At 39.8% G+C, this 25,515-nt stretch overlaps 1 protein-coding gene across 1 annotated transcript; it reads left to right on the top strand.

Annotated features, from left to right (window-relative positions):
• Nucleotides 1-1,195: 1,195 nt before the first annotated feature.
• Nucleotides 1,196-24,631, top strand: LOC127543113 (THO complex subunit 3-like). The gene is made up of 2 exons (XM_051969146.1): nucleotides 1,196-1,327; nucleotides 23,400-24,631. The coding sequence occupies exons 1-2, from the start codon at nucleotides 1,196-1,198 to the stop codon at nucleotides 24,459-24,461; spliced, it is 1,194 nt and encodes a 397-aa protein (XP_051825106.1). The 3' UTR covers nucleotides 24,462-24,631.
• The last annotated feature ends 884 nt before the right edge of the window (nucleotides 24,632-25,515 follow it).

The raw sequence follows: 25,515 nt of genomic DNA, 5'->3' as shown, positions 1-25,515 counted from the left end.
AGAAAGAAAAAGATGAAACAGAGATGAGAGAGAAATATGATATAAAAAGAGATGATAGAGAGAGATGAGAGAAAAAGAAAACTAGATTGAGAACGAGAATGAAAAAGAGAGAAAAGAGAGAGAGAAAGATGATAGAGACAGAAATGTTAGAGACAGAGATGATAAAGATGATGGAGAAGGATGATAAAGAAAGAGGTAGAGATGACAGAGATGAAAGAGAAAAAGAGAGACAGATGAAAGAAAAAGAACAACAGAAAGAGAATAAGAGTGAGAGAAAGAGAGGAAGAGAGAGGGAAAAGAGGGAAATGGAAGAGAAAGACATGGAAGAAAAACAAATAAAAGAGAAAAAGATGAAAGAAAAATATGACAGAGAAAGAAATGAAAAAGAAAGAGGGGATAAAGAGAATAAAGAGCAGATAAAGATAGTAGAGAGAGATGATAGAAAAAGATAAAGACAAAGAGAAAGAGATAGTAGAGGATAGAGAGTGAGAGATGAAAGAGGAATAAATGAAAGAGATAAAAGAAAAACATGAAAACCAGAGAAAGATAGAGATAAAGATGATAGATGAATGAAAACAAGAAGGGAAGGAACAATAAAAAGAGATGACAGATAGAAACAGATGATAGAGAGAGATGATAGAAATGATAGAGATGATGGGGACAGATGATGGAGAAAGATGACGAGGACAGAGATGGTGCAGCTAGAGATGGTGGGGACTGAGATGGTGGAGCCCAAGATGGAACCCGAGATGATGGGGACCGAGATGATGGGGACTGAGATGACGGAGACAGAGATGATGGAGACAGATAATGGGGACAGAGATGATGGGGACAGATGATGGAGACCAAGACTGAGATTATGGAGACAGATGATAGGGACCAGTGATGGAGGCTGAGGTGATGGAGGCCAAGGTGATAGAGACAGAGATGATGGAGAACAAGATGATGGAGCTGAGATGGTAGAGAAAGGTAGAGATGGTAGAGAAAGGAGGTAGAGAAAGATGATAGAGAAAGAGATAGAGATAGAGGTGATGGGGACCGAGGTGATGGAGACAGAGATGATGGGGACCAACACCGAGATGATGGAAACTGATGATGGAGACTGAGATGATAGAGACAGATTTATGGAGACCGAGATGATGAAACCAGATGATGGAGACCAAAGTTATGGAGACCGAGGTGATGGAGACAGATTATGGAGACCAAGGTGATGGAGCCAGAGATGATGGAGACCAAGATGATGGAGACCAAGATGATGGAGACCAAGGTGATGGAGACCAAGGTGATGGTGACCGAGATGATGGCACCAGAGATGGTGGCACCAGAGGTGATGGAGTCATAGGTAATAGAGACCAGGATGGTGGAGCCAGAGATGACAGAAACAGAGATGACAGAGACAGAGATGATACAAAGATGAGAGAGATGAAAGAGAAAAAGAGAATGAAAAAGATACCGATAATAGAGAAAGATGACAGAAAAGATGATAAAGAGAAATGAAAGAGATGAGAGATGGGAGAGATGATAGAGAAAAAGATAATAGAGAAAGAGTATAAATTAGGAGATGTTAGAGAAAGAGGTGACAAATGAGAATGAGAAATATGACAGATGAAAGGGATAAAATAGAAAAAATGATAATCAAGAAAAAGATAATAGAGAAAGAGAGGAGAAAGATGATTGAAAAAGAGATGAGAAAGAGACATGATAGAAAGAGATGAAAGAGAAAGAGAATGAGACCGAGAATGAGACTGAGAATGAGGAGAGAGAAAGAGATGATAGAGAGATAAAAGAGGAAAATGATAGAGATAATAGAGAAAGATGTTACAGAAAGGGAAGATAGAAAAAAAGGGAGATGATTGAGAAATATGATAGAGACAGAGATGATAGAGAAAGAGAAGAAAATGATAGCGAGAGATGAAAGAGAAAGAGAAAGAGAGCAAGAAACAGAGATAGAGAGAGGTGAAAGAAAGAGATGGAAGAAAAACAATTGAAAGAGAAACAGAGAAAGATGATAGAGAAAGAGATGGAAGTGAGAGGAAAGAACGAGAAGAAAGAAGAGAAAGAGATAGTAGAGGATATAAAGGGAGAGAGAGAGAAGCAAGGAGGGAGGGAGAGAGAGATGGAAAGGAGAAGAGGGAGGGGGAGAAGAGGAGAGATAATAGAGAAAAAGATAATAGAGGATAAATTAAGAGATGTTAGAGAAAGAGGTGATAAAGAAATGAGAGAGAAAGATGATACAGATAAAAGAGATATAATATAGAAAGAAATAATTGAGAAAAAGATAATAAAGAGAGGAGAAATATGATAGAAAAGATGATAGAGAGATGATCATGAGAAAGAGATAAAGAGAAAGAAAGAGAATGTGACTGAGTACAAGAATGAAAAAGAGATAAACAGAGAGAGATGATAGAGACAGAGACAATAGAGAAAAATGATAAAGAAAGAGATGATAGAGACAGAGATGATAACGATTTTAGAGAAAGAGATAGAGATGCTAGAGATGAAAGAGAAACAGAAAGAGAAAAAAGAGAAATAGAGAAAAAGCAAGAGATGAAAGAGAAAGAGGTGACAGAAAAAGAGATGGAAGTGAGATGAAAGAAAAACAGATGAAAGAGATGATAAAGAAAACTGAGAAAGATATTAGAGAAAGAGATGATACAGAAGAAGGTAGAGATAGATATGATAGAAATATGAAAGAGAAACCGAAAGAGAAAGCAAAGAGAAAGACAAAAAGGATAAGAGAGAGAGAGAGAAAGAGATGAAACAGTTAGAAGAGAAAGAGATGAGACAGAAAGATAGAGAAAGAGCAGATAAAAATGATAGAGAAATAGAGATAGATATGATAAAGATATGAAAGAAAAAGAAAAAGAGACAGATAGAGATAGTAAAGGATAGAGGGAGACACAGAGAGGGAGAAGGACAGGGAGAGGGAAAGGGAGATAGAGAGTGAGAAGGATAAGGAGAGAAGAGAAAGCGATTGACAAGAATAAGATAGAAAAAGAGATGATTGAGACAGAGATGATAGAGAAAGATGATTGAGAAAGAGATGATAGAGAAAGAGATGGAGATGATAGAGAGATGAAAGAGAAAGAGAGAGAAACAGAAAAAGAGAGACTGAGATACAGAGAAAAAAAGAAAGAGCAAAGAGAAAGCAGTGAAAGAGAAAGAAATGGAAGAAAAACAACTGAAAGAGAAACAGAGAAAGATGAAAGAGAAAGAGATGATAGAATAAGGTATGAAAGAGAATGAGAAGAAAGAGAGAGAGAGAGATAGCAGAGGAAAAAAAGGAGAGAGGGAGAGAAGCAGGGAGGGAGGGAGAGGGAGACAGAAAAGAGGAAAGGGAGAGGGAGACAGAAAAGAGGAAAGGGAGAGATGATAGAGAAAAAGATAATAGAGAAAGAATAAAGATGATGTTAGAGAAAGGTGATAAAGAAATGAGATAAAAAGAAATTATAATTGAGAAAACTAATAGAGGAGAAATATGATAGAAAAACAGATCATAGAGAGATGATAGAGATAAAGAGATGAAAGAGAGAGAAAGAGACTGAGAATGAGAGAGAGAAACAGAGAGACAAAAAAGATGATCGAGACAGATGATAGAGAAAAATGATAGAAACAGAGATGATAGAGAGAGATGAAAAAGAAACAGAAAGAGAGAAAGAAAGAGGGGCAAAGAGAGAGAAAAAGAGAGAGATGAAAGAAAAAGAGAAACAGAGAGGATAAGAGCGAGAGAGATGAAAGAGATGATAGAGAAAGAGCAAATAAAGATGATAGAGAAAGAGATGATAGATGAAAGAAAAAGATAAAGACAGAGAAAAGAGAGAGAGATAGTGGAGGATAGAAAGAAAGAAAGGGAAGAGAGAAAGAAAGAAAAAAGAGAAAGTGAGAAAGAAAGAGATGAAAGAGATGGAAGAAAAACAGTTGAAAAAGAAACAGATAACAGCAAAAATAACAGTTTGGTCATGTATACTTATTGTGTATCTAATTTATACTTTAATACATTTAACATCTACTGATCATCCTGCCATCTAGGAGTGGGAGTGGGGGGGAGGAGGAGAAAAATTGGAACAAAAGGTTTGGCAATTGTCAATGCTGTAAAATTACTCATACATATAACTTGTAAATAAAAACTATTAAAAAATTTTAAAAAAAGAAAAAGAAACAGAGAAAGATGATAGAGAAAGAAGATAGAGTAAAATATGATAGAGAGCTAAAAGAGAAAGAATGAGAAGAAAGAGAAGGAGAAAGAAAGAGATAGAGGATAAAGGAGGGAAAGAGGGAGGTAAGGAAGGAGGGAGGGAGCAGAGAGGGAAGGAGGGAGAGAGGGAGAGGGAAAGGGAGAGGAAGAGGGAGAGGGAAAGAGAGAGAGGAAGAAGGAGATAAAGGAGGGAGAAGGAGGGGGAGAGGAAGAGAGGGGGGAGGAGACGGGAAAGAGATAGAAAAAAAAATGGAAGAAAAAGAGATGATTGAGACAGATGATAGAGACAGAAATAGAGATGATAGAGATGAAAGAGAAAGAGAGAAAGAGAGAGACTGAGAAACAGAGAGAAAGAGAAAGGTGAAAGAGAAAGAGGTGAAAGAAAGAAGTGAAAGAGGTGGAAAAGAAAGAGATGAAAGAAAGAAATGGAAGAAAAACAATTGAAAGAGAAACAGATAAAAATGATAGAGAAAGAGATGACAGAGTAAGATATGATAGAGAGATGAAAGAAAAAGAGAACAAAAAGAAAGAGAAAGAGAAAGAAAGAGATAGTAGAGGATAAAGGAAAGGAGGGAGAGAAGCAGGGAGGGAGGGAGAGGGATAGAGAGATGGAAGAGATAGAGATGGAAGAGAAAGAGATGGAAGAGAAAGCTGATAGAGACAGAGGTGATAGAGAAAGAGATGGAAATGATAGAGATGAAAGAGAAAGAAACAGAGAGAGAGGCAGATAAAGAGAGAGATGAAAGAGAAAGAAATGATTGATAAAGATAATAAAGACTTGATAAAGATAAAGAGATGACAAAGAAAGAGATGACAGAGATAGAGATGATAGAGATGAAAGAGAAAGAATGAGAGAAAGAGAGTGAGAGAGATAGTAGAGGATAGAATGAGAGGGAGGGAGGGGAACAGAAAGAGAAAAGAAAGAGATGGAAGAGAAAGAGATGAAAGAGAAAGAAGAGCTAGAAGAAAAAGAGATGGAAGAGAAAGACAGAATGAGAAAGAGAAAGAAAGAGATAGAATGGAAAGAGGTGATAGGTAAAGAGATAGAGATAGTATAGAGAGAGATGAAAGAGAAAGAGAGTGAAAGATAGTAGAGGATAGAGAGAGGGAGGGAGAAAAGGGGGAGTGAGAGAAAGAGAAAGAGAGAGAGATGAAAGAAAAAGCTGAAAGAGAAAGAGATGATAGATGAAAAAGAGAATACAAAGTGAGAGAGAGATAGTAGAGGATGGAGAGAGAGAAGGAAAGAGGGAGGAAAGGAAGAAGAGAGAGAGGGAGGAAGGAAGAAAGAGAAAGATGAAAGAGAAAAGATAAAGAGATGATAGAGAAAGAGATGATAGAGAGATATTAGAGAGATGAAAGAGAAAGAGAGAAAAAGAAAGAGGTGAAAGAGAAAGAGATGATAAAGATGATAGAGAGACATGACAAATTAAGAGATGATAGAGAAAGAGGTTATAGAGAAAGATGATAAAAAGATGATAGAGATAGAGAAACATCATAGAGAAAGAGATGATAGAGATAGAGATTCTAGAAAGAGATAAAACAGAAAGAGAGAATAAAGATGATAGAGAAAGAAATGATATATAGTGAGATAAAAGAGAGAGACAGAGAGAGAGAATGGTAATGAGAAAGAGAAAAAGATGATAGAGAAAGAGGTAGAGATGATAGATGAAAGAGATACAAAGAGAGAGGGAAAGAGAAATAGAAAGAGAAAGATAGGAAAGTGAAAAAGAGGGAAAGAGAGAGAAATAAAAAGAGAGAGAGGAAGAGAGAAAGAGAGAGAAGAAATATGAAAGAGAAAGATGAAAGCAAGAGAGAGAGAAAGAGATGATAGAGAAAGATAATAGAAATAGAGATGATAGAGAAAGAGATAGAGATAGAGATAATGGAGGGAGAGATGAGAGAGAGAAAGAGAAAAAGAGTAAGAAAGAGAAAGAGATCGTAGAGGATAGAGAGGGGGAGGGAGTGAGAGAGAGAAAGGGAGAGAGAAAGGGGAGAGAAAGAGATCTACATACACTGGAGTGGGAGAACCAGGGCAGCCCTGGGAAAACATTCTATCACCCAGAAACAGAATGAGGGTCAATACAGGGCAGCACAGATTCCCAAGAATCAGTGAGCAAGTGTTGGGTGCACGACTGGGTGCCATCTGGCAGATCTGGCAGCCACCAGCCAATGTTGGATCAAAGATCCCAAGTTCTGGGAAGCAAATGGGAGCTGGATAGCTCTTAAACTCAGAGCAGGGCACCAGGGACCTGAGGGAAATCAGCAGTTCAGAAACTCCAAACCCACAGAGCCTTACAATTGTCCAATAGTAAGAGAGTCCAGCAGTAATCTGAGGAAACTCCCAATTAGAAAACAAGCCAACAAAATCAGTCAGAAGCTTTCAGTATTCAGACCTGAAGAGCAATGAATAGCGTGTCCCCTGGATGACCACTTTGGAGTCACTGTGAAAGCAGCAGAAGGATGAAAAAGAACAGATGCTAAAGACAGACATCTTTGCCAAAAAGCAGCCCAACCCAGCACTAACAAAGTTCAAAGTCCAGAAGTAAAGGGCATGGGTGTGGAGTGGGAAGGAATGAGCAACAATAAAAGAAGCCAATGATTAAGAGCTATTATGATGATGGAGAAGCTCAGGACTCAAGGCAATGACTCAAAAATATCTACAGGTAAACCTCAAATACAAGAGAAATGGCCACGAGATGAAATATGAATCAATCAATAAACAAAAAATCATTTAAGTGCTAGAGATCCAAGTACAAAAGCGAGCTGATGTTCTAATGAAGAAGACAACACACAGAGGGGAAGTGTTTTGGTTTGAGAAACCACAGGGGGGGATGAAGGTATCCACAAGAGGGTCGCCTGAGAATCTCTTTATGGGAGCTATGGCAGTACCAATTTGATTATAATTCCAGGGATGGAAAAAGGGTTCTGGGGAGGGAAGCACAGTGAGACAGGATGAAAGGTCAAGTCCATTGTCTGGAGAGTTCCTTGACTTGAGAAGAAAATGACAAAGGCAGCTCAGTCATAGAAGGGACCTTACAGGACATCTAGTATAACTCACTCACTAGATGTCCTGTTGGAGGAAGGATTAAATGCGGGCCTTCTAGCATTCTATCTACTAGTCCATGCTGCCTCTGTAATGGGCCGTAGTGACATGCTCATCGATTAGGAAAGAAGAGCCCTGCAAAGCGGGAGTTGAAGTTCTGAAAAAGTTAATCCCCCCAGGTGGATCCGAGAGCAAGATGGATGGCAAGGACCAGTGGTTCGGAAGCTATAGCAGTAGACAAGGTGAACTGGAAGAAAAGAGACAGCAGAACAGATTAAAAGCAATAATCAGAAGAAATATAAAGCAATCAGGAAAGCCCCTTCTAAAATAATGCAAAGTGACAAACAAAATGACAGATTAAACACCAAATCCTAGTGTGAGCCAAAGTGAATGAGTGAACAAAGGAGACTGTGGGGACTTCAAAAAAGAGTTGGCAAACATGGTTCCAACGTTTTATGCATTGAAATTTATTGAAATGTAATTCATATCTAAGCAAGTAGAGTGGTTTGCATTGGTGAGTAGAATCTAACTTGGGATATTAATAGAAATAAAGGGATAACACGGCAACATGAAAAGAGCACCGAGTCAGAAGAGACTGAGGTTGAGCCCCAGATTGAAGGAGAAAGAGAGAACAAGCATTAAAGGTCTGTAATGTGCCAGGAACTGTGCTGAACACTTTATAAATAGTATTTCATTTAAGCCTCAGGCAACAGTACTACAAGGGAGGTGCTATTATTATCACCTCCATTATACAACTGAGGAACTAAGGTAGGCACAGATCATAACTAGTAAATGTTTAAGGCCACTTTTGAAATCAGGTGTTCCCCACTCCAGGTTCAGCGCTCTAACCATTGTACCACCTAGCTCCCTGTTTGCTACTTTCTAAATTGTATGACCTTGGACAACTTACAACTTCTGAAAACCTCACTCTCTCCAACTCCAACTCAGTCTCTTGATCTCTAAAATGAGGTAAAAATACCTTTATGATCTACTTCACAGGAATGAGATAATGTATGCAAAGTACTTTCTAAACATTAAAGAGATATATAAATATTATCTATAATAAATAGTAGAAAGAGCACCAGACCCAGACATTAGCCAAGAGTAAAATGCTAGTTCGTTCCCTTTCACCCCCTACTCTCTGTCTCTTTATTCTGTCTGTCCTTTTCTCCTTATTCATTCTCATTTTCTCTCTCTGTCACTCTCTCTCTCTCTCTCTCTCTCTCTCTCTCTCTCTCTCTCTCTTTCACACACACACACACACACACACACACCCCTCCCTATGCCTAACCTCTCTGCTGAGCTCTAGTGTTACACACGTACTATCAGACATATCTAATTGCATACCCTATAAGGGTCTCAAATTGCACACACTTAAATCAGAATTAATTACTTATAGCCCTCCAACTTATGCTATTCTAAATCTCACTATTAATGAAGGCACTCCCCCTCTCCATCTTTGTCTTTTCATTCTCCTCTCCACATATTCCTCCAGTTACCAAGTCTTCTTATTTCTATGTTCATATTCATCTACACCCATCCCTTCCTACCACTCCCATATGGCCACTAGCCTAGTTGAGGTCCAAATTACCTCTTGCCTAAACAATTGCAATGACACCTTCTTTGGGTTCCCTGCCCAAATTCTCTCCCCACTCTCATTCAACCTCCGCAGACCTGCAGACGTGGTTCTCCTAAAGCTTCAGTCTGGTCTCAGCACTGACTCCCCCCATCGATAAGCTCCGGTGGCGGGCTATTGCCCAGGATCAAATACAAATATCTTAGATAGGCTTTTGAAAGTTCTGCACAGACTCCTCCCTAGCTCCCTAATATCTTCCTCTACTACTTCCCACTCTACGGGCTTTAGCACTGACTGTCCTTTAGGCCACCTTCCCTCCTCTTTCTCAAACCCCTGGTCTCCTTCAAGATTCAGCTGTAATGATGCAAAATTCTACATGAAGCCTTCCCTGGTTTCCCCAAGCCCTCAGTGGCCAGCTCTCTCCCCCTAAAGTTACCTTGTGTTGGACTTATGTATTTCTTGTGTGTACCTAACCTGTCTGCATCTTTGTTTTCCCAAGAGTAGAGCCTAATTTGCTTTTATCTCTGTATCCTCACTACTCAACACAGTGTGTAGTACATGGTAGGTGCTTAATAAACGTTTTTTGATTGCTAGCTAGCTGTGCAACCTTGGCTAAGTGGATTCAGCCCTGTGTCTCAGTCTCCTCATGCAGCTTTAATGAGAATAACACCATTTGCCTTTCCTAGTTCATGGGGCTCTTGTAAAGATCAAATGAGAGAATGAATGTCATAACCTTTGAAAAAATTGTAGGGCATCATCCAAATTCAATCTCCTATGTTCCCAAATGTCAATATACCTAATTCTGTGAAGGAACCTTGTAGGTCATTCATCTTGGAAAATAATTAAACTAGGTTTTTCTAAAGCAATATTGAAAAACTTTTCATTTCAGCAAGTGAGTCTTGCAAGAATTTCAAGTAATTTTTGCATTTCCTGGGCATCTGATGTGGCATGTGTGTGTGTGTGTGTGTGTGTGTGTGTGTGTGTGTCTGTGTCTATATGTGTGCATGTTTCTGACAGCAGGGAAAACAATCATTTACTACCTCCTCATACTGGATGTACTGTGGCTGCTCTAGAAGAAATCACTTCATTTGAATGTGCTCCTATCTATGACTTATCGAGCCCTATGACCCTTATTTGATCCCAGAATATTTTCACCTCCAATGCTGCTCTATTCATTTGACCCCTCTGGTCTTTGGCAGGGACAGCCAGAAAACTATCCAAACACCACTTCTTCCAGGAAGCCCTTTCTCACCTCCTACCCGACTCTTCACCCCTATTACTTACCACCCATGGTAATGACCTTCAGCATAACATCAGAGAAATGTCCATAATATCTATAACTGGTAACAGTTATAAAATAACACGACGAAGACACATTGAATAAAATAGATTTTTCTTCCCTTTCCTCTTTAGCTGTGCTGGTAGATGGTGGCCACATCCATGGGTTTGACAGATCTCAGTTCAGATCTTATTGATTCTTGATGGTTTTACATCTGACTATGGGTTGCCTTTTCCCCCACAGCTGCCATACATTTCAAGCAATAAAGAGGATTAGAATTGCAATAATTTCTCTCTCTGTCTTTCATATAACCCTGACTTTCCTGTCAAGCTTTTGGAGGAAAGTAACAATTACACACAAAAAAATTCTGTTCATATACCTGCTATGCTCCCATTTGTTTTCTGATAAATATACATGTTCCCTATAATTCTACTTAAATGCCAGGAGATGATGGATTTCCACGCCAGTTTTTTTTTTCCTGCGTGATATGAAAACCTTTCGTGCATAAAAAAAGAGCAGAGCTATTTGAGTAATGTGCTCCCAGCTCATCCTCCTGCCTCCCTCCACCATTTGGACTCTTATGCACAAGCAGCCCTGAGCCAAAGCTGGTTTGGTGAATGCCAATGCAGCAATTAAGGAAGCAGCTCTGAGGACCTGAAGGGACGGCAATTGGGAGATGGTGCCAAAGGCCTTCCATCCCAGGAAGCAAAAGCAGCTTATTTAGCAACCATTTCTCCAAGAACCCCATCACCTGCCCACACCACCCCCCTCCAAAAACAGTCGACCTTCACCTTTATTTCCACTACTTCAAATTAGATATCAGAATCTCATACCACAGAGCTACGAGCATCGCTTGGCTGTCAATTAGAACTTTTAACTAGGTAAGAATCCCCTCAATCAGTCTTTGGTGAGTCATCATTTGGCCTCAGCTTGAAGTGAGGGAGAATCAAGGATTTCCTAAGGCAGCCCTTTCTATTTGTGAACAATAATACGCTGCGTAAGAACATTTTTCCCTTATATCAAGCCCAAATCTGCCAACCTACATACAACCTCTAACCAGTGTTCCACAGCTCTGCCCTTTGGGGTCAAACAGAGTGGTCCTCCCTAGCACAACTTTTCAAATTCTTGAATCCATGTACCCAGCTTCCCATAAACCTTCTCTACTCCAAGTTAAGCACATACAATTCCTTCAATCAATACATGGATGATATGTTCTTTAGGGTCTTCACCATCCTGGTTGCCTTCTTTCCTCCAATCTGGAAATGACAGCTCAATACATTAGCCCAGCTACAGCTGACCAGGGCAAGATAGAGCAAAACTAACTCCTTCCTTTTTCTTGATACAATGTCCCCCTCAAAACAGCCTGAAATTAGTCTTTTGGCTCCTTGTCATACTCTGAGCATACTCAGAGTGAGCTTTACAGATAGGCTACAAACCATAAAACGATATTTGAAGTACATGAGAGTCTTCCTCCCAGGAGTAACAAGTGAAAGGGGTATTCCCTTCTTGATTCAAGAAGAATTACTATTTCATACCATGCAGAATAACATGGAAAGAACAGGCCTGATAATACAAGTGATCCTTAAACAGAGAATATAATAAGATCATGTAAAAGTACAAAAGAAAAAATAATTTTGCAAATATGATTTACATAGCATCAAGTCATTATCTGTTATTCAATGAGAGTCAGAGGAATGGGGAAAAGTCTTCCAAAATGAAACTGAGAAAAGGCATCTTAAGAGGAGACTGGGTACAGCTAGGTGACGTATTGACCCTAGAGTCAGAAGGCCCCAAGTTCAAAACTTGACACTTACTAGCTGTGTGTCCCTAAGCAAGTCACTTAACCCCATTTGTTTTACCAAAATAAAGAAAAAGAAGAGACTTGTACATGTATTAAGAATTCAAGATGGTTTTGAAGTTTTCCTTGTGAGAAAAAAAAACAGGAAAAGGAAACATGAAAAGCAGAAGCATTCAAGGGGAAAAGTCAAGTTAGCTCAGCATCTAGATGAGAGGAAGGGCCAGGAGGGCTATCTTCATGTATCTAAAGGGCATTCAGAGGAAGAGGTAATAGTGGGCAGAAATTGCAAAGGGCAGCAAGATAGAATTGCAGTGGATAGAGACAGGGCCTATTATTAGAAAGACTAATAATCTTCCTGAGTTCAAATCTGGCCTCAGATACTTCCTAATTGTGTGACCCTAGGCAACTCAACCCCATTTACCTCAATTTCCTCACCTGTAAGGTGTACTGGAGAAGAAAATGGCAAACCACTTCAGTATCATTGCCAAGAAAACCCCAAATGGAGTCAAAGACTTGGATTCAACCAAAAACACAACGATAACAAAAGAAATTACAGGAGGCAAAAGTAGGCTTGATGTGAGAAGAAACTTGCTACCAATTCCAGTTTTCCAAAAACGATTATGAGTACCCTTAGGAATTAGTGGATTCCAAACCAATGAAGTTCAAGCTAACCAGAATATAAGTGCCTAATGGGCCTTGTACTGTTCCGTTCAGTCTTTGTATCCATACCATGATGCATAGGATTTAATAAAAGCTTGTTGAAGGGCAAGTTTAGAAACCGGATAGCCACTTGTCAAGATTATGCTATCAATAATATCATATCGTAAAGACATAATAGCAGAACTTTTCTGATTATCCAAGAAGATCCAAACACAGATTCCAAGCTGGGGATTGACCAATGTGAAGCGCAAACAACTCTGAGCTAGCTCCACAGAAACAGCCAGCTGGACCCCTGGGGCTGGCTGGGTGTGGCTAGAAACTCAGCAGAAACCACAGGAACTTTCTCCTTCTGGATTGTGTGTGGAGTTGGGGATCTGAGTCCAGGAAGACTGAGAGAACTGATTAGGAATCAGCTGATTAGGAATACCAGGCCCAGCTGTGCTACGGAGTTCCTGGGTGAGAAGGAACCAGCACAGCCAGTGTGCAGAAAGAGTGGGACAGGGAGGCTGATGACTATGGATACTTAAAGGAAGATGAAGGTTTTGGTTTGAGATTCCAGGTCAAAGGGGAAAGCTGGAGGGAAGCTAGATGCACCATCCCCCAACCCAAGTTTAGAGGTATTTACACTAATACTTCTTATTTTTTTTTAAAATGAACCAGCAAAGAAGAAATAATCCAACCATAGAAACATACTGTAGGAATAGGAAAGAATGGGATTCCTCTTCAGAGGAGGAAACTGAAGTAGAAAAAGTTTCTTTTATCCCAAAGAGTAATGGCTTCCTGCCCAGAGAGAATGTATGAAGAACTTAAAAGATAATTTAAAAAGCAAATTAGAGACATTGAGGAAAAACTAAAAATAAAAACCATCCAAGAAAATTATGAAAAAAAAGTTAACTACAAAAGGAGATACAAAGTCTTAAAGTCAAAAATAATTCTTTGAAAATTAGAAAGGAAGCCAGTGAAGCTATAAGAGACAAAGAAATGACAAAATAATATAAAGAATGAAAAATTGAACAGAATGTGAAATCTTAGAAAAACAAGAGACCTGCAGAACGGATCAAAGAAAGAAAATTTAAGAATAATTGCACCACCTGAGAGATTTGACCAAAAAAAATAATAACCCTGAAACAATAATTCAAGAAATAATCCAAGGAAATTGTCCTAGAGTGATAGAATAAGAAGTGGAAAGTAGAAATAGAAAAAAATCCACCAATCATCACTTCAAAGAGATCCTTGGTAGAAAACACAAAGGGATATTATTGCCAAATTTGGAAATTCTAGATCAAAGAGAAATTTTTGAAAGAAACAAGAAGGAAAATTTAAATAGTCTAGAGTTACAATTAGAATAGTACAGGACTAATCAGCCACAAGAAAAGACCACAGGTCCTAAAATCACATACCAGCAATCAACAGAACAAGGCCTGCAGCCAAAAATATATGCAGCAAGACCATCTATAACATTGAATTAAAAAATGAACGTTCAACGAACTTGCAGATTTTCAGGATGTTCCAAATCCAAACTCAACAGAAAATTTAATATATAAAAGCCAATATCCAAGATTAATTTTAAAGAACAAAATGTACAAATTGTTTATATTTTTACATGAAAATGTATACCATATGTTTAAGATTGACATCAGCAATTGGGTACCTCAAAAGAAAGATTTATACAAGTGATGTGTAGACACAGTGGCGTTAGAAGGGAGAGGACAGCTCCAAATTCTGAAAAACCTCTGAAAACATCAGAAATAGGTTAAATAGGTAACACTACATATATACCATGAAGAATGAAGCACCCTCCAAAATCTATAAAGAAATAAGGGGGTGTTATACCCTGAATAAAAAAAAATTATAGCCACCCCCCCTTCCTTGTCATTAGGACTGGGAGAATTGAGTCAGGAAAAACCTTGAAGCTCTGATCCATGTACCATTGTGAAATAAATATCATTGTGTCATAAACTCCAGGTGCATCATTATCTCAATCCTTGCTAGAATAATTCCCCCTCCATTTGAGTATTGCCCCTGACCTCGATGCCTCCTGTCCTCAGCCTTCTTATCTTGACTCCTATCCAGTCAGGATTAAGTTATGATCCTTTCCTGGAATTACGGCTTATTCGCTCACCTAGTGTCCTTGCCCCCCTTATCTGCCTTTGTTTCCCCTATAAGATAGTATACTCAGATTATATAGTCTGTTTGCAAACCTTAGTTAGTTAAAATCCTCTATAAGGACCCTGCCTCGGTTTATCTGTGATGATTGCTTTGGACAAGAGTCTAAAACTCTTCATATTAAAAGATTAAAAACCAATCTCTGTCTTGCCTCAGTTTCTGTGGCATTACAGGAGAAGGGATGGGTGGAGAGGGAAGCAGAGGGTCAGAGAAGAAGACAAGGGAAGGATCCATGGGTGGAGGAAGGTTAAGTAATAACAAGGCAAGTTAAGAAGCAAAATTAAAGCAGAATTAGCAGGGATAACAAAGAACAGATATATACACACTATAACAAGTAGCAGAAGTGAATATACATATATGCATATATGTGATGGATATGAATGTGTGTGTGTGTGTGTGTGTATGAGGGGTGGGTATGTCTGTGTACATATATATGTATTAAATATATCTGTCCGTAATTATAGCCTGCTTAAGGGAGATGAAGTGGATGAAAGGAGAAAAGAAGAATAATGTAAAAAAAAAAGTACACAGCAGGGAACAAAAGAACAACTTACAAGGAAGCAAAGAAAAAATGGATACTGATGAATGTAGGCTTGGTGCTCCATCCACTGAACTCCCAGCAGGGTATATTTTTATCTGTATATCCTGAATGACTCAGATTGAATGTATATAGCAATCATTTCTACTTTGGCCAGAAATCCTGAGAGTCTTTCCCTCCCAGATTTATTTATTTTATTTATTTACACTTTTTTGACTAGATGAAAAGGGAGATTCTTTGCCTCAATTGCTACTACCTAGGCTTCATCACGGAAGGGGTGCAGTCTCAGACCAACTGAGACCTCTTGAAGACCTTAGCTTGAAAAGGCCAAGGTCTCCCATTTTATCCAGAGCCATCTCCTGACGTCCTGATCTATATCTGGCCACTGGACCCAGATGGCTCTGGAGGGGAAAAGTGAGGCAGGTGACCTTGCCCAGGCCTCTCGGACTCAAATCCAATTCACTTACATGTCATGGCATCACCTCTCTGATGTCACAGGCCTCTTTGAGAATGAAGAACAAACAACAACATCCTTTCTTAAACAGAAGTTTTATTTTTATATATTTTGAACCTGGCCCATGACAATGTTCTGTTTTTTGTTTTGTTTTGTTTTGTTTTTTAAATTTTTTTTTAAGAAGACCTAGATGGGGACAGCTAGGTAGTGCAGTAGATAGAGCATAAGCCCTGAAGGCAGGAGAACCTGAGTTCAAATCTATCCTCAGACACTTAACACTGCCTAGTTGTGTGACCCTGGACAAGTCACTTCACCCCAATTGCCTCAGAAAAAAAAAAGGACCAAGATGGTTGTGGGACTTTCAAAACCCTGACAAATGTTTCATGAATCCCAGACCAATATGGAAATCTAAAGCTTAATCTCTGGTAAACTACTGGATTTTTCCTGTGTTTTAATGAAGTGAAAAGACAGTATATGATGCAAAGATTAAACTGCTGAAATATTTTGTACCAGCTGCTGTCTGTCATAATTTAAAATATCTATAGGACACCAAATAACATGTTTATTATAATGTTATTTATTAGCTCTAAGCAAACTGGAGTCTCCGGTACAAGTGGGACAAAATCCTTTTCTCCCCGCTGCCATAGGGTAAAGGGGTGAAAAAGCAAAACATGCAGAAAATTCACCAGAAGGTCAGTGGCCAAAACTCATGGTTGGATGCTACAATAATGGACAAGTTCTATAAACGCAGTTAAAAAGAAACAACCTACACCAGAGAAGATTTACTAACAGGAGTCCAAAGTTAGAGGTCTTGTTTTTAATTCAATCTGCTTTCTAATCTAACCCTTTGCACACTTTGCCTCGACCATCAATCTCTGACATAGAACTTGGTGAAATCCTTTTTGAAAATCTAAATACAACATATCCATTGAACTTCCTTTATCTCTCATAGCAGTAATATCTCCAAATAACTTCCACAGGTTATTTTCAAATGAGTTTTTCAAGCTTTATTTCCTCAAAAAGCTTTTATTTCAGGTCTGGAAATGAAAGGGTGACAATCAAGAGAGATTGAGGCAAAAAAAAAAAAACTATACTAAGGCTACACTTTCCTACTCAACACATGGACTGAGTACCTGCTCACCAAAGGCCAGAAAGTCTGAATGCTTAGCTTCAATTTGAACCCTTTGTCTAAAAGTTCCTCTCAGAATATTTGGGTTTTGCATACACTAGCAAGCTGAAAGCCCCCAACAAAATTTATTCCCAAATAATTCCTGCTGCAGTTTCACGTTAGATCAAAAAGCACTTAACTTCATGGTTTCGCAACAGTAGCAGACTGACACTATGATCAATCCAATCATTCTAATCATTTTCACAATCTTAACCGATAACCAATGTTGGACTCCACTCACAGTAGACAGATATAAACACAAAACCATTTAGTAAATGTATCATTTGTGCCACAGTTCGATGTTTTAATTAGAGAAAAACAACCAGAATCTTGGTTAAGGATTTCCACAGCCAAGGAGTATATTTGAACCCCATAATGGACTACCGGCCCACTGTTTTCATGCATTATGATTCCCTGCCATCCCCATATCATGTAAAGTCACTACAAGGAATTTACCTGTTGTAAGAGATCTAACTACTTTGATTTCCAGTCCTATAACCTGTCTGTCCTTTCTACCACTTCTTTCCACGGATTGAGAGGTCACAGAAGTAAAAAACACTTTACACACACACACACCAATGAAGTTGGTTCCAGATGTCAGAACACTGGACTTGCAAACAACCACATACAAACAAGCTTTATACAGGAAAAAAAAAATTTGCAAAACCCACAGAGGAAGGCACATTGAATTAAGAGAGATGGGAAAGATGTCTTGTGAAAAGTGAGATTTTAGGTGAGACTTGAAGGAAGGCTGGGAAACTAGAAAGCAGAGATGAAGAGGGAGAGAATTCCAGGCACAGGGATAGCCAGTGACCCCAGGAATCAAAAGGAAGGGAAGATTAAGTCATCAAATGATTTAAATAATCAGTTCTCAAAAAAAAAATTCCAACTATTAACAAGCATTACAAATACAAATGAAAAGAAACCCAAGAGGCCTCTATATATCCAAGGTGGGGAAGAGTATATGTCGGAGGGGTTGGAAAAGGACAGGCACGGTAATATCTTGGTAGCAGAGCTATGTATTGATCAAGTGTTTTAGAAAGTAATTTGGAATAATGTAAATAAAGCTGTTAAACCATCTATAATCCATGACCCAGAAATCCACTGCTAGGGATAGATCCCAAGAAGGACACTGACAAAAAGGATCAAGTTATACCAAAATCTTTAGAGCAGCATTTTGTGTTAAACAAAAATATGCGTGTAGGTATGTATGTATGTAATAGAATATTTCTGTAAGAAATGAAGAAAATGAGAAATATAGAGAAGCATGGAAGAGGTTAGATGAAATAATGTAAAATGAATAAAGTGCAGGACCTGAAATAAGAAAGAATCGAATTCAAATCCAGCCTCAGCATTGAGCAAAAACACAAAACACATTGTGTTTTGAGCAAAAACACATTGAGCAAAAACACAAAAGCAGCATTTTGTGTTCAACAAAAATATGTGTGTAGGTATGTATGTATGTAATGGAATATTTCTGTAAGAAATGAAGATAATGAGAAATATAGAGAAGCATGGAAGAGGTTAGATGAAATAACGTAAAATGAATAAAGTGCAGGACCTGAAATAAGAAAGAATCAAATTCAAATCCAGCACTTATTAGGTGCGTTGCTATGGATGGGCTACTTAACTTCTGATCCTCTTTATCAAAGGCAAACCACTCCAATGTCTTTGCCAAGAAAAACACACGGATGGCATTTGTATGTTATGGTCCACAGGGTCACAACAGGTGGATACGAATGACCAACAACAAAATGAAGTATGCAGAGCCAATAAAATAATTTACATTTTGGAGCAGAGTTTGAGATAGAGTACCATTAGGTCTCTTTCCTTCCCACTTTTTTTCTATTATTTCCCTTGTTTTTTTCATAGTGCAAAAGATTTTGAAATTAAGTGGGTTCCCATCAATTAAGAAAAGGCTGAACAATTTATGGTATGTGAATATAATGGAATCCTACTGTGTAGAAAAAAATGATGAAGGGCAAAGTTTCAGCATATAGAGCACTGGGAAGCCTTGGATAAAATGATAGTGCAATGAAAACAACAAAGGGTATGTGTGTGTGTGTGTGTGTGTGTGTGTGTGTGTGTGTGTGTGTGTGTGCGTGCGTGTGTTTTAAATTTTTGTAAAGCAATTGGGGTTAAGTGATTTGCCCAGGTACACACAGCTAGTTTCAAATGTTTTGAACTCAGATTCTCCTGACTCCAGCACCACTGCTTTATCCACTGCACCATCTTAAGCTGTACCCAAGAGTATAATTTTTATATAACAACAATGTTGTCAAGACAAACATTTTCTTAATATTTAAGTACCTTGATCAATCATGATTCCAGGGGAATGATAACAATGCATGCTACTCACTTCCTAACAGAAATGTGATGGACCCAAGATGATTTATGAGACAGCTTTTTGGATATGGCCTACAAGGCAATGCTTTTGATTATGCATTTGTTACAGGATTTATTTATTTATTTATTTATGCTTTGCTTGTTTTGTTTTCTTGATGGAGGAGAAGGTACAAAGGAGAGAAAATAATGGTTGTCAATGGGGAAAACATTTTTTAAAGTACACATCTGTCCAGCAGGCTACCTCTGTGCAGAGGTATTGCCCCAGGTTAATGGCGGCACTAGACTTCAAGGCCAAGCCAGAAATAAGCATCTAGAACCAGGGGTCCTAGATATGGTGACCAAAGGCCCTGATGGAGACCTCGGAGCCACTAGGAGAGAAGCAGTCTAGAAAAGATGCCAAAGCTGCAAGGATTTGAGTTCTGGAGACTTACTCTGCAACGGGTACATTAAGTAGTTGCCCCTATAGTAGATCAAAGTGAATTGTCGTCCTCATTAAGCTCAGTTGTGTTATATATACATTTTGTGAATTTTTTTGAGCATTTTGTTAAATGCTCAAGTTTTTGTTGAAGATACCAGCTACCAAAAGGAGAATCTGTATTATGATGGATGTCCTGAAATTCAGCCCTTTATTGAAATTGAAATGATTGAAATTCAATACTTCTGTGTCAGTGGTACAGAGATGTTTGACAAGGCTCTTCTCCTGGTATATCTGAACTCTATCTGAATTTGAGCTGTCCTCAAATAATTGCCAAGAGACATTATTAAGAGCCTTCTTAGAAGAAAACTGGGATCTGCGTCAGAGAATGATTCTTTTAGTACATGAGAAACGTTTTATTCTGGTCACTTGCAAAATCCATATCTTCCCAGAAACTGATGAGACTATAACATACGCTCAGTTGTTGGATAAAGCCGGCTGCCGGTTATTACCCATTCGTGGATGTACCAAGAACAGAAGGGTCAGGGCAGCTAAGTGATACAGCATATACAGCACCGTCTCTGGAGTCAGGAGAACTTCAGTTCCAATCTCAGACACTTAACACTGTGTGACCCTAGGCAAGTCACTTAACTTCAACTGTCTCACCAAAAACTAAGGGACTGCATTGTCTGGAATTGTATCCTGGGAGCATATAAAGGCCATGAGGAAGGCAGTGAATATCCTTCTATTTGCAAATGGAAACATCCAGTACCTCCATGAGGAACAAGTGTCCGTCCAGAAAACAGGGGTGCATGAGGTGATGAGTAAAGAGGGCAAGCTACACAACCCAGCCTTGTTTGTGGACCAAAACCCGCTGGCATGGGAGATGGCTGAGGAACATCTAGAGATTGTGCAGTAGCACCCCTGTCCCACTTTACACCTGGGCTTCAAACTGTGGCAGCATACCCTAAAGATATGTCAACAGTTTGGTGAAGAAATGACTAAAGCAAAGACTTTGGCAGGGAGTGCCGATTAGCAGGGAGCTGAAGCTTTGTAATCAGAAGGAAAGAGAAAAGCCCATCAGAGGATTACCTTTCTTCCACTGGATCTGGCAGCCGTATGTCCAACTAGGCCTAAAGAGGTGAGCGAGCAGAATGGCAGCATAATAGCGTGGGGAAACAGAGCCTTGGAGAAGGAAGATGGCAGATCAGACTTTCTCTCAAGGAGCAAGCTAAAAAAGAAATTGAGGAACCCAAACAAAAATTCTGGCTCTTCCTTGAAAGCGAAATACTCAGAGAGAGCAGGGTAAAAATCCAAAAGGTAATCAATGTGTGTCTAACCTGTGCCAGGCCTGCTGCAGGGAGCTTTCAAAGCAACTGCAGATTGTCCAGGTCAGGGGCTTTTTAAAGCCAAATCAGAGAAGTCCCTTGTATGTCCCAGCTTGCAGGAATCCCAAGAGATTACAGGGTGATGGAACCTGGTAGATTCCCAGCGGTGGTGTGTAATACAGGATGACCCAGCCCAATCCCTCCTCCCATTATTTTAATCCAGAAGAAAATACCATATGGTCCTCTCACCACAGGGCCCATATTAGGGTCTCCAGAAATGCTACACTGGACCTCCCTGTCTTCATTAACCCCTGTTTTAAAAACTGAAAAAAATTAATAATTGTGTTACATCATAAGAAAAGAAAACATATCGATACAAGTGGAAAGAATGACAAGCGCAAAATAATTTAAAAAATTAATATTTTAAACATTATCAAGAACAAAGAAAAGATACACAGATACCCTCCCATTCATATTTCTTTGCAGGGTAAGGGTCTATGCGTGTGAAACATTGCATACAATATGAAGATTTTCTAATGTATTGATTAGTTTTGTTATTTTTTTCTTTTGCCATTTTTCTTTTCTTTAGAAAACTGTCTTTGTTATAAAGAAGTGGGAGCAGAGGAATACAAGGATTTGAAATGGAGGGGATGTAAAAACAGATGATGTCAAGAAAAATCCATTACAAAGGAAAATATTAGAGATATTTCAAAGAAAAGATTTATAAAGTTAAGTGATTACTGATCTAATGGATATGATGGAGAGGGAAGACTAAGAAAGAAGTCTCGGTATCTGAGAGAATGGTGATAGCACAAAGAAGTCTAGGAAGGAAGAAATTATAAAAGGGAAAAGGATCATTTTTGTTCAGAAGCATCTTTTTCCACCTTTATCACTATGCAGCACTCAAAAAACCTCACACCGAATGCATGAGACTTTCCTGATGTCATTTTTCAGTCACACCTGACTCTCCATGACCCCACTGGAGATTTTCATGACAAAGCTGCTGGAGCGGTTTGCTATTTCCTTCCTCAGTTCATTTCTGAGGAAAACAGCATGAAGTGACTTGCCCAGGGTCACACAGCTAGGAAGTATCTGAACTAGGGGAGAGGAGGAGTCTTCCTGATTCCAGGCCCAGTACCTGCCACTGCAGCACATTAGTATTAAATAGCATTTTAAACATGGGCTTTCAAAAATGAAGCTCTATCTGGCCCCAGATGAATAATTCGAAAGAGTTGCATTCAGCTTGTTTATATTATGTAGCATTTACATAACCATTTATCTAAATCAAACAATGAGCAGTTAATAAATACCTACCATGTGCCAAGCTCTATGTGAAGTCCTGGGAAGATAAAGCAAGGCAGAAAACAGTCCCTGATCTCAAGGACATCCCAGCCTCAGGGAGGAGACAAGAACAACAGTACATAGCTAACATTATAAAGTGCTTGCTATGCTGCTGCAGCCTTCCAGACTCCAGAGCCAAGGTGCTAATCTGCTGCACCATCTACCTATCTCGTGGCCACCAACGAGAAGGAAGGAAAGTGAAGAAGTATTTATGTGGCACCTACGGCAGGCCAAGCACTACGCAAGTGATTTTTACCAATATTTTCTCTCAAAAGAGGGGAAAGCACTAGTGTTGAGGGGATCAAGAAAGGCTTCCATTGCAGCCAATGTCTATCTTTGAACTCAATGTTTCCAGTAATTAAATACATTTAATTGCAGAAACATTTGTTTCCAGGAAAACATACAGACCAATATCCTGTAAAACAAAATTAACACCAGCATGTTGCCCCTACCAAGATGCAAGGTGCACTTGAGCCTTTGTACGTTTCACTAAGGATTTCTGCAAAAACAGGACATAAACTCCCAGAGCACCCTTAGCAAAAGTCAGAGAGAGCCAACGTGGTCTGTTTTTTGCACTTCCCACACAATTACAATCATTTGGAACTCTTGCACAGGACGGTACATACATTTCTCCCCGGCTTTGAGGATGGTACTTTCTCCGTGTCATTCCAGCTCACCTAAAAGAAAACCCTGAGTGAGATTTTGGAGGGTGTACACATAGTAAAGCTCACAATTCCCGCCAAATCTCAGCTCTGCAAACTCTCTCTTTCCGGGGGACGACAGAAGGTTACTCTCTAGGTTCTCCCACTTGCCAAATGAAGGGGCTCTGAACATGTGGGTACAAAATTGTCCGACTGGAGAATTTGAATATGTCCCTTCCGGCCCCACGCCTACAAAGTCCCGTAATTTTCAAAGACTTTTGAGCCACTTTTCCACCGTGTGAAATAAGCCCAGAGGTCAGCTGAGGATGTTTTGTGGGTCCCCCTCCTCCCGCCACCCAAGAAATCTATATGTTCCGAATGTCCCAGGGACCTCCAAGTGCGCCTGCGCGGGTGCTGCTTCTCCACTCCGCCAACTCCTTTCATTTGCCAGGTGCGGCCACGCGAGCTCCCACCAGGCCCTCTGTCCTTGTCCGCCTCTGTGAGGACCAATTTTGCCAGTACCATGGCAGCAGCCTTTTGGGGGTACCAGGGACCCTCGGACTATTTGTATGAGATGCAGAAGCAGTTTCGTGACTACGGGAAGACTGAAGAATACGAGGCCCACTCGGCTAATATATTCTCGGTAGCCTGGAGCTGTGATGGGGCTCGCCTGGCTTCGGGCTCTCTCGATAACACGGCCAGCGTCTTCCTCCTGAAAGAGAACTGCCTGGTAAGAGAGTACAACTACCAAGGCCACACCAACCGAGTGGACCAGCTGTGTTGGCACCCCAGCAACCCCGACCTCTTCGTAACGGCCTCGGAGGATCGGAGCGTTCGCATCTGGGATGTGCGCAAAATGAAGTGCGTCAGCGTCATCAGCACCAAAGGCGAGAATATGAATATATGCTGGAGTCCTGACGGTCGAACCATTGCCGTGGGCAACAGGCGAGATGTGGTCACGTTCATCGACGCTCGCACCAACCGGGCCAAGGCGGAGGAGCAATTCAGCTACGAGGTCAACGAGATATCCTGGAACAACGACAACACCCAGTTCTTCCTTACCAATGGCAAGGGCTTCATCACTATCCTCAGTTACCCTGATCTAAAGCCTGTGCAGTTACTCAGTGCCCATACTTCCAACTGCATCTGTATCAAGTTCGATCCCACCGGCAAGTATTTCGCCACAGGAAGCACCGATTCCCTGGTGAGTCTCTGGGATCTTAACGAGCTGGTGTGTGTGAGGTGCCTGTCCAGGCTGGACTGGCCCGTGACGAGCCTCAGTTTCAGCCACGATGGGAAAATGCTGGCATCGGCATCCGAGGATCTCTTCATTGATATTGCTGAGGTGGAGACGGGGGAGAGGATCTGGGAGATACAGTGTCAGTCTCCCACTTTCAGTGTGGCCTGGCATCCCAAATTTCCACTGCTAGCTTTTGCTTGTGATGACAAAGAAAATCTACCAGAAGCTTGCCGAGAGACTGGAACCGTGAAGCTGTTTGGTCTTCCTAACTAATGGGAAGCAAATTCAGGAGAGTCAATGTGCGGGTGGGGAAAAAGTTTAAGATTCAAATACAAGTCTACTTCAAGCGTTTATTGTTCGAGATTTTTTGCAAAAAAAAAACCAAAAACCAAACAAAACAAAAAAAAAAAAAACCCTTTTCCTTCTCCATCTTCAGCGAAAAGTTTTTGTGAGCCCCAGTTTGCTCTTCTACCAGTTAAGAGTATTGGACTGGATAAGTCATTTCTAAAGGCCCTTAAAACTCTTGACTGGATAGGGGATTTCTAAAGGTCCTTGCAAACTCCAACGGTCAAGAATTCCAAGGTTGACTTTTGCAGTTTTATTGAAGTTTTTCTCACCTTTACAAGTTTGGGAGCACATAGGAAGTGCTTTACCTTAGACATTAGTGTTCTGCCTTATACACTGGTAGGCACTTAATAAAGATTAAATTTTAATAATGTTTACATCTTTGCTCTTCTGTTTGCGGCACTTGGGGGTGGGTGGTTGTGGGGGTGGGGGGGGTGTGTGTGTGTGTGTGTGTGTGCGCGTGTGTGTGTAAAGAACAATGGCTTGGGAGGTAGGGTAGTAGAAAAAATATTAGATTTAAAGCAGCAATATCTGTTTTCAGTCCCACATCTGCTCCTCACCACCGGTGACTCTCTCTCTGGGTGGGTTTCCTCATATGTAAAATGAGCAGTTTGGATTAAATTATGTCCCAAGTCCCTTCCTTAGACAAATTCTATATTCTTTAAGTCTCCTTCCAGCAGTAAAAATTCAATGAAAGCTCTACAGAAAACATAAGCATATTTTATCATGGGAAAAGCAGTAAAAATAATCCATCTAATTATAGTTTTAGGATAAGAGACACCTTAATTTCCTTGTAGCTGATATAGGTACGTATCTATAATTCTCAAAAGTAATTATTATTCATTAAACCACATTGACAACATAATTTAGCTAGTCAGTCAACATTTACTGAATGTGGGGAGTTAAAAAAGAAGATAGTAACTTGGTCCTTGTATGGCATGCAATTAGGATCCTTCTTGGCAGGAAGGATTACCAACTGAAA

Source organism: Antechinus flavipes, chromosome X (genome assembly GCF_016432865.1).
Source record: "Antechinus flavipes isolate AdamAnt ecotype Samford, QLD, Australia chromosome X, AdamAnt_v2, whole genome shotgun sequence".
NCBI classification, from domain to species: Eukaryota; Metazoa; Chordata; class Mammalia; order Dasyuromorphia; family Dasyuridae; genus Antechinus; species Antechinus flavipes.
The sequence above is the reverse complement of the archived record's forward strand: the minus strand, read 5'-3'. Positions and strand labels throughout refer to the sequence as shown.

Bases quoted from the DNA above. Each gene is read 5' to 3' on its own strand.
- LOC127543113 (XM_051969146.1), top strand. From the start codon at position 1,196: ATGGAGACCAAGGTGATGGAGCCAGAGATGATGGAGACCAAGATGATG. The intron at 1,328-23,399 runs GTGATGGAGTCA...TTCATTTGCCAG, and splicing joins CAGAGATGGTGGCACCAGAG to GTGCGGCCACGCGAGCTCCC.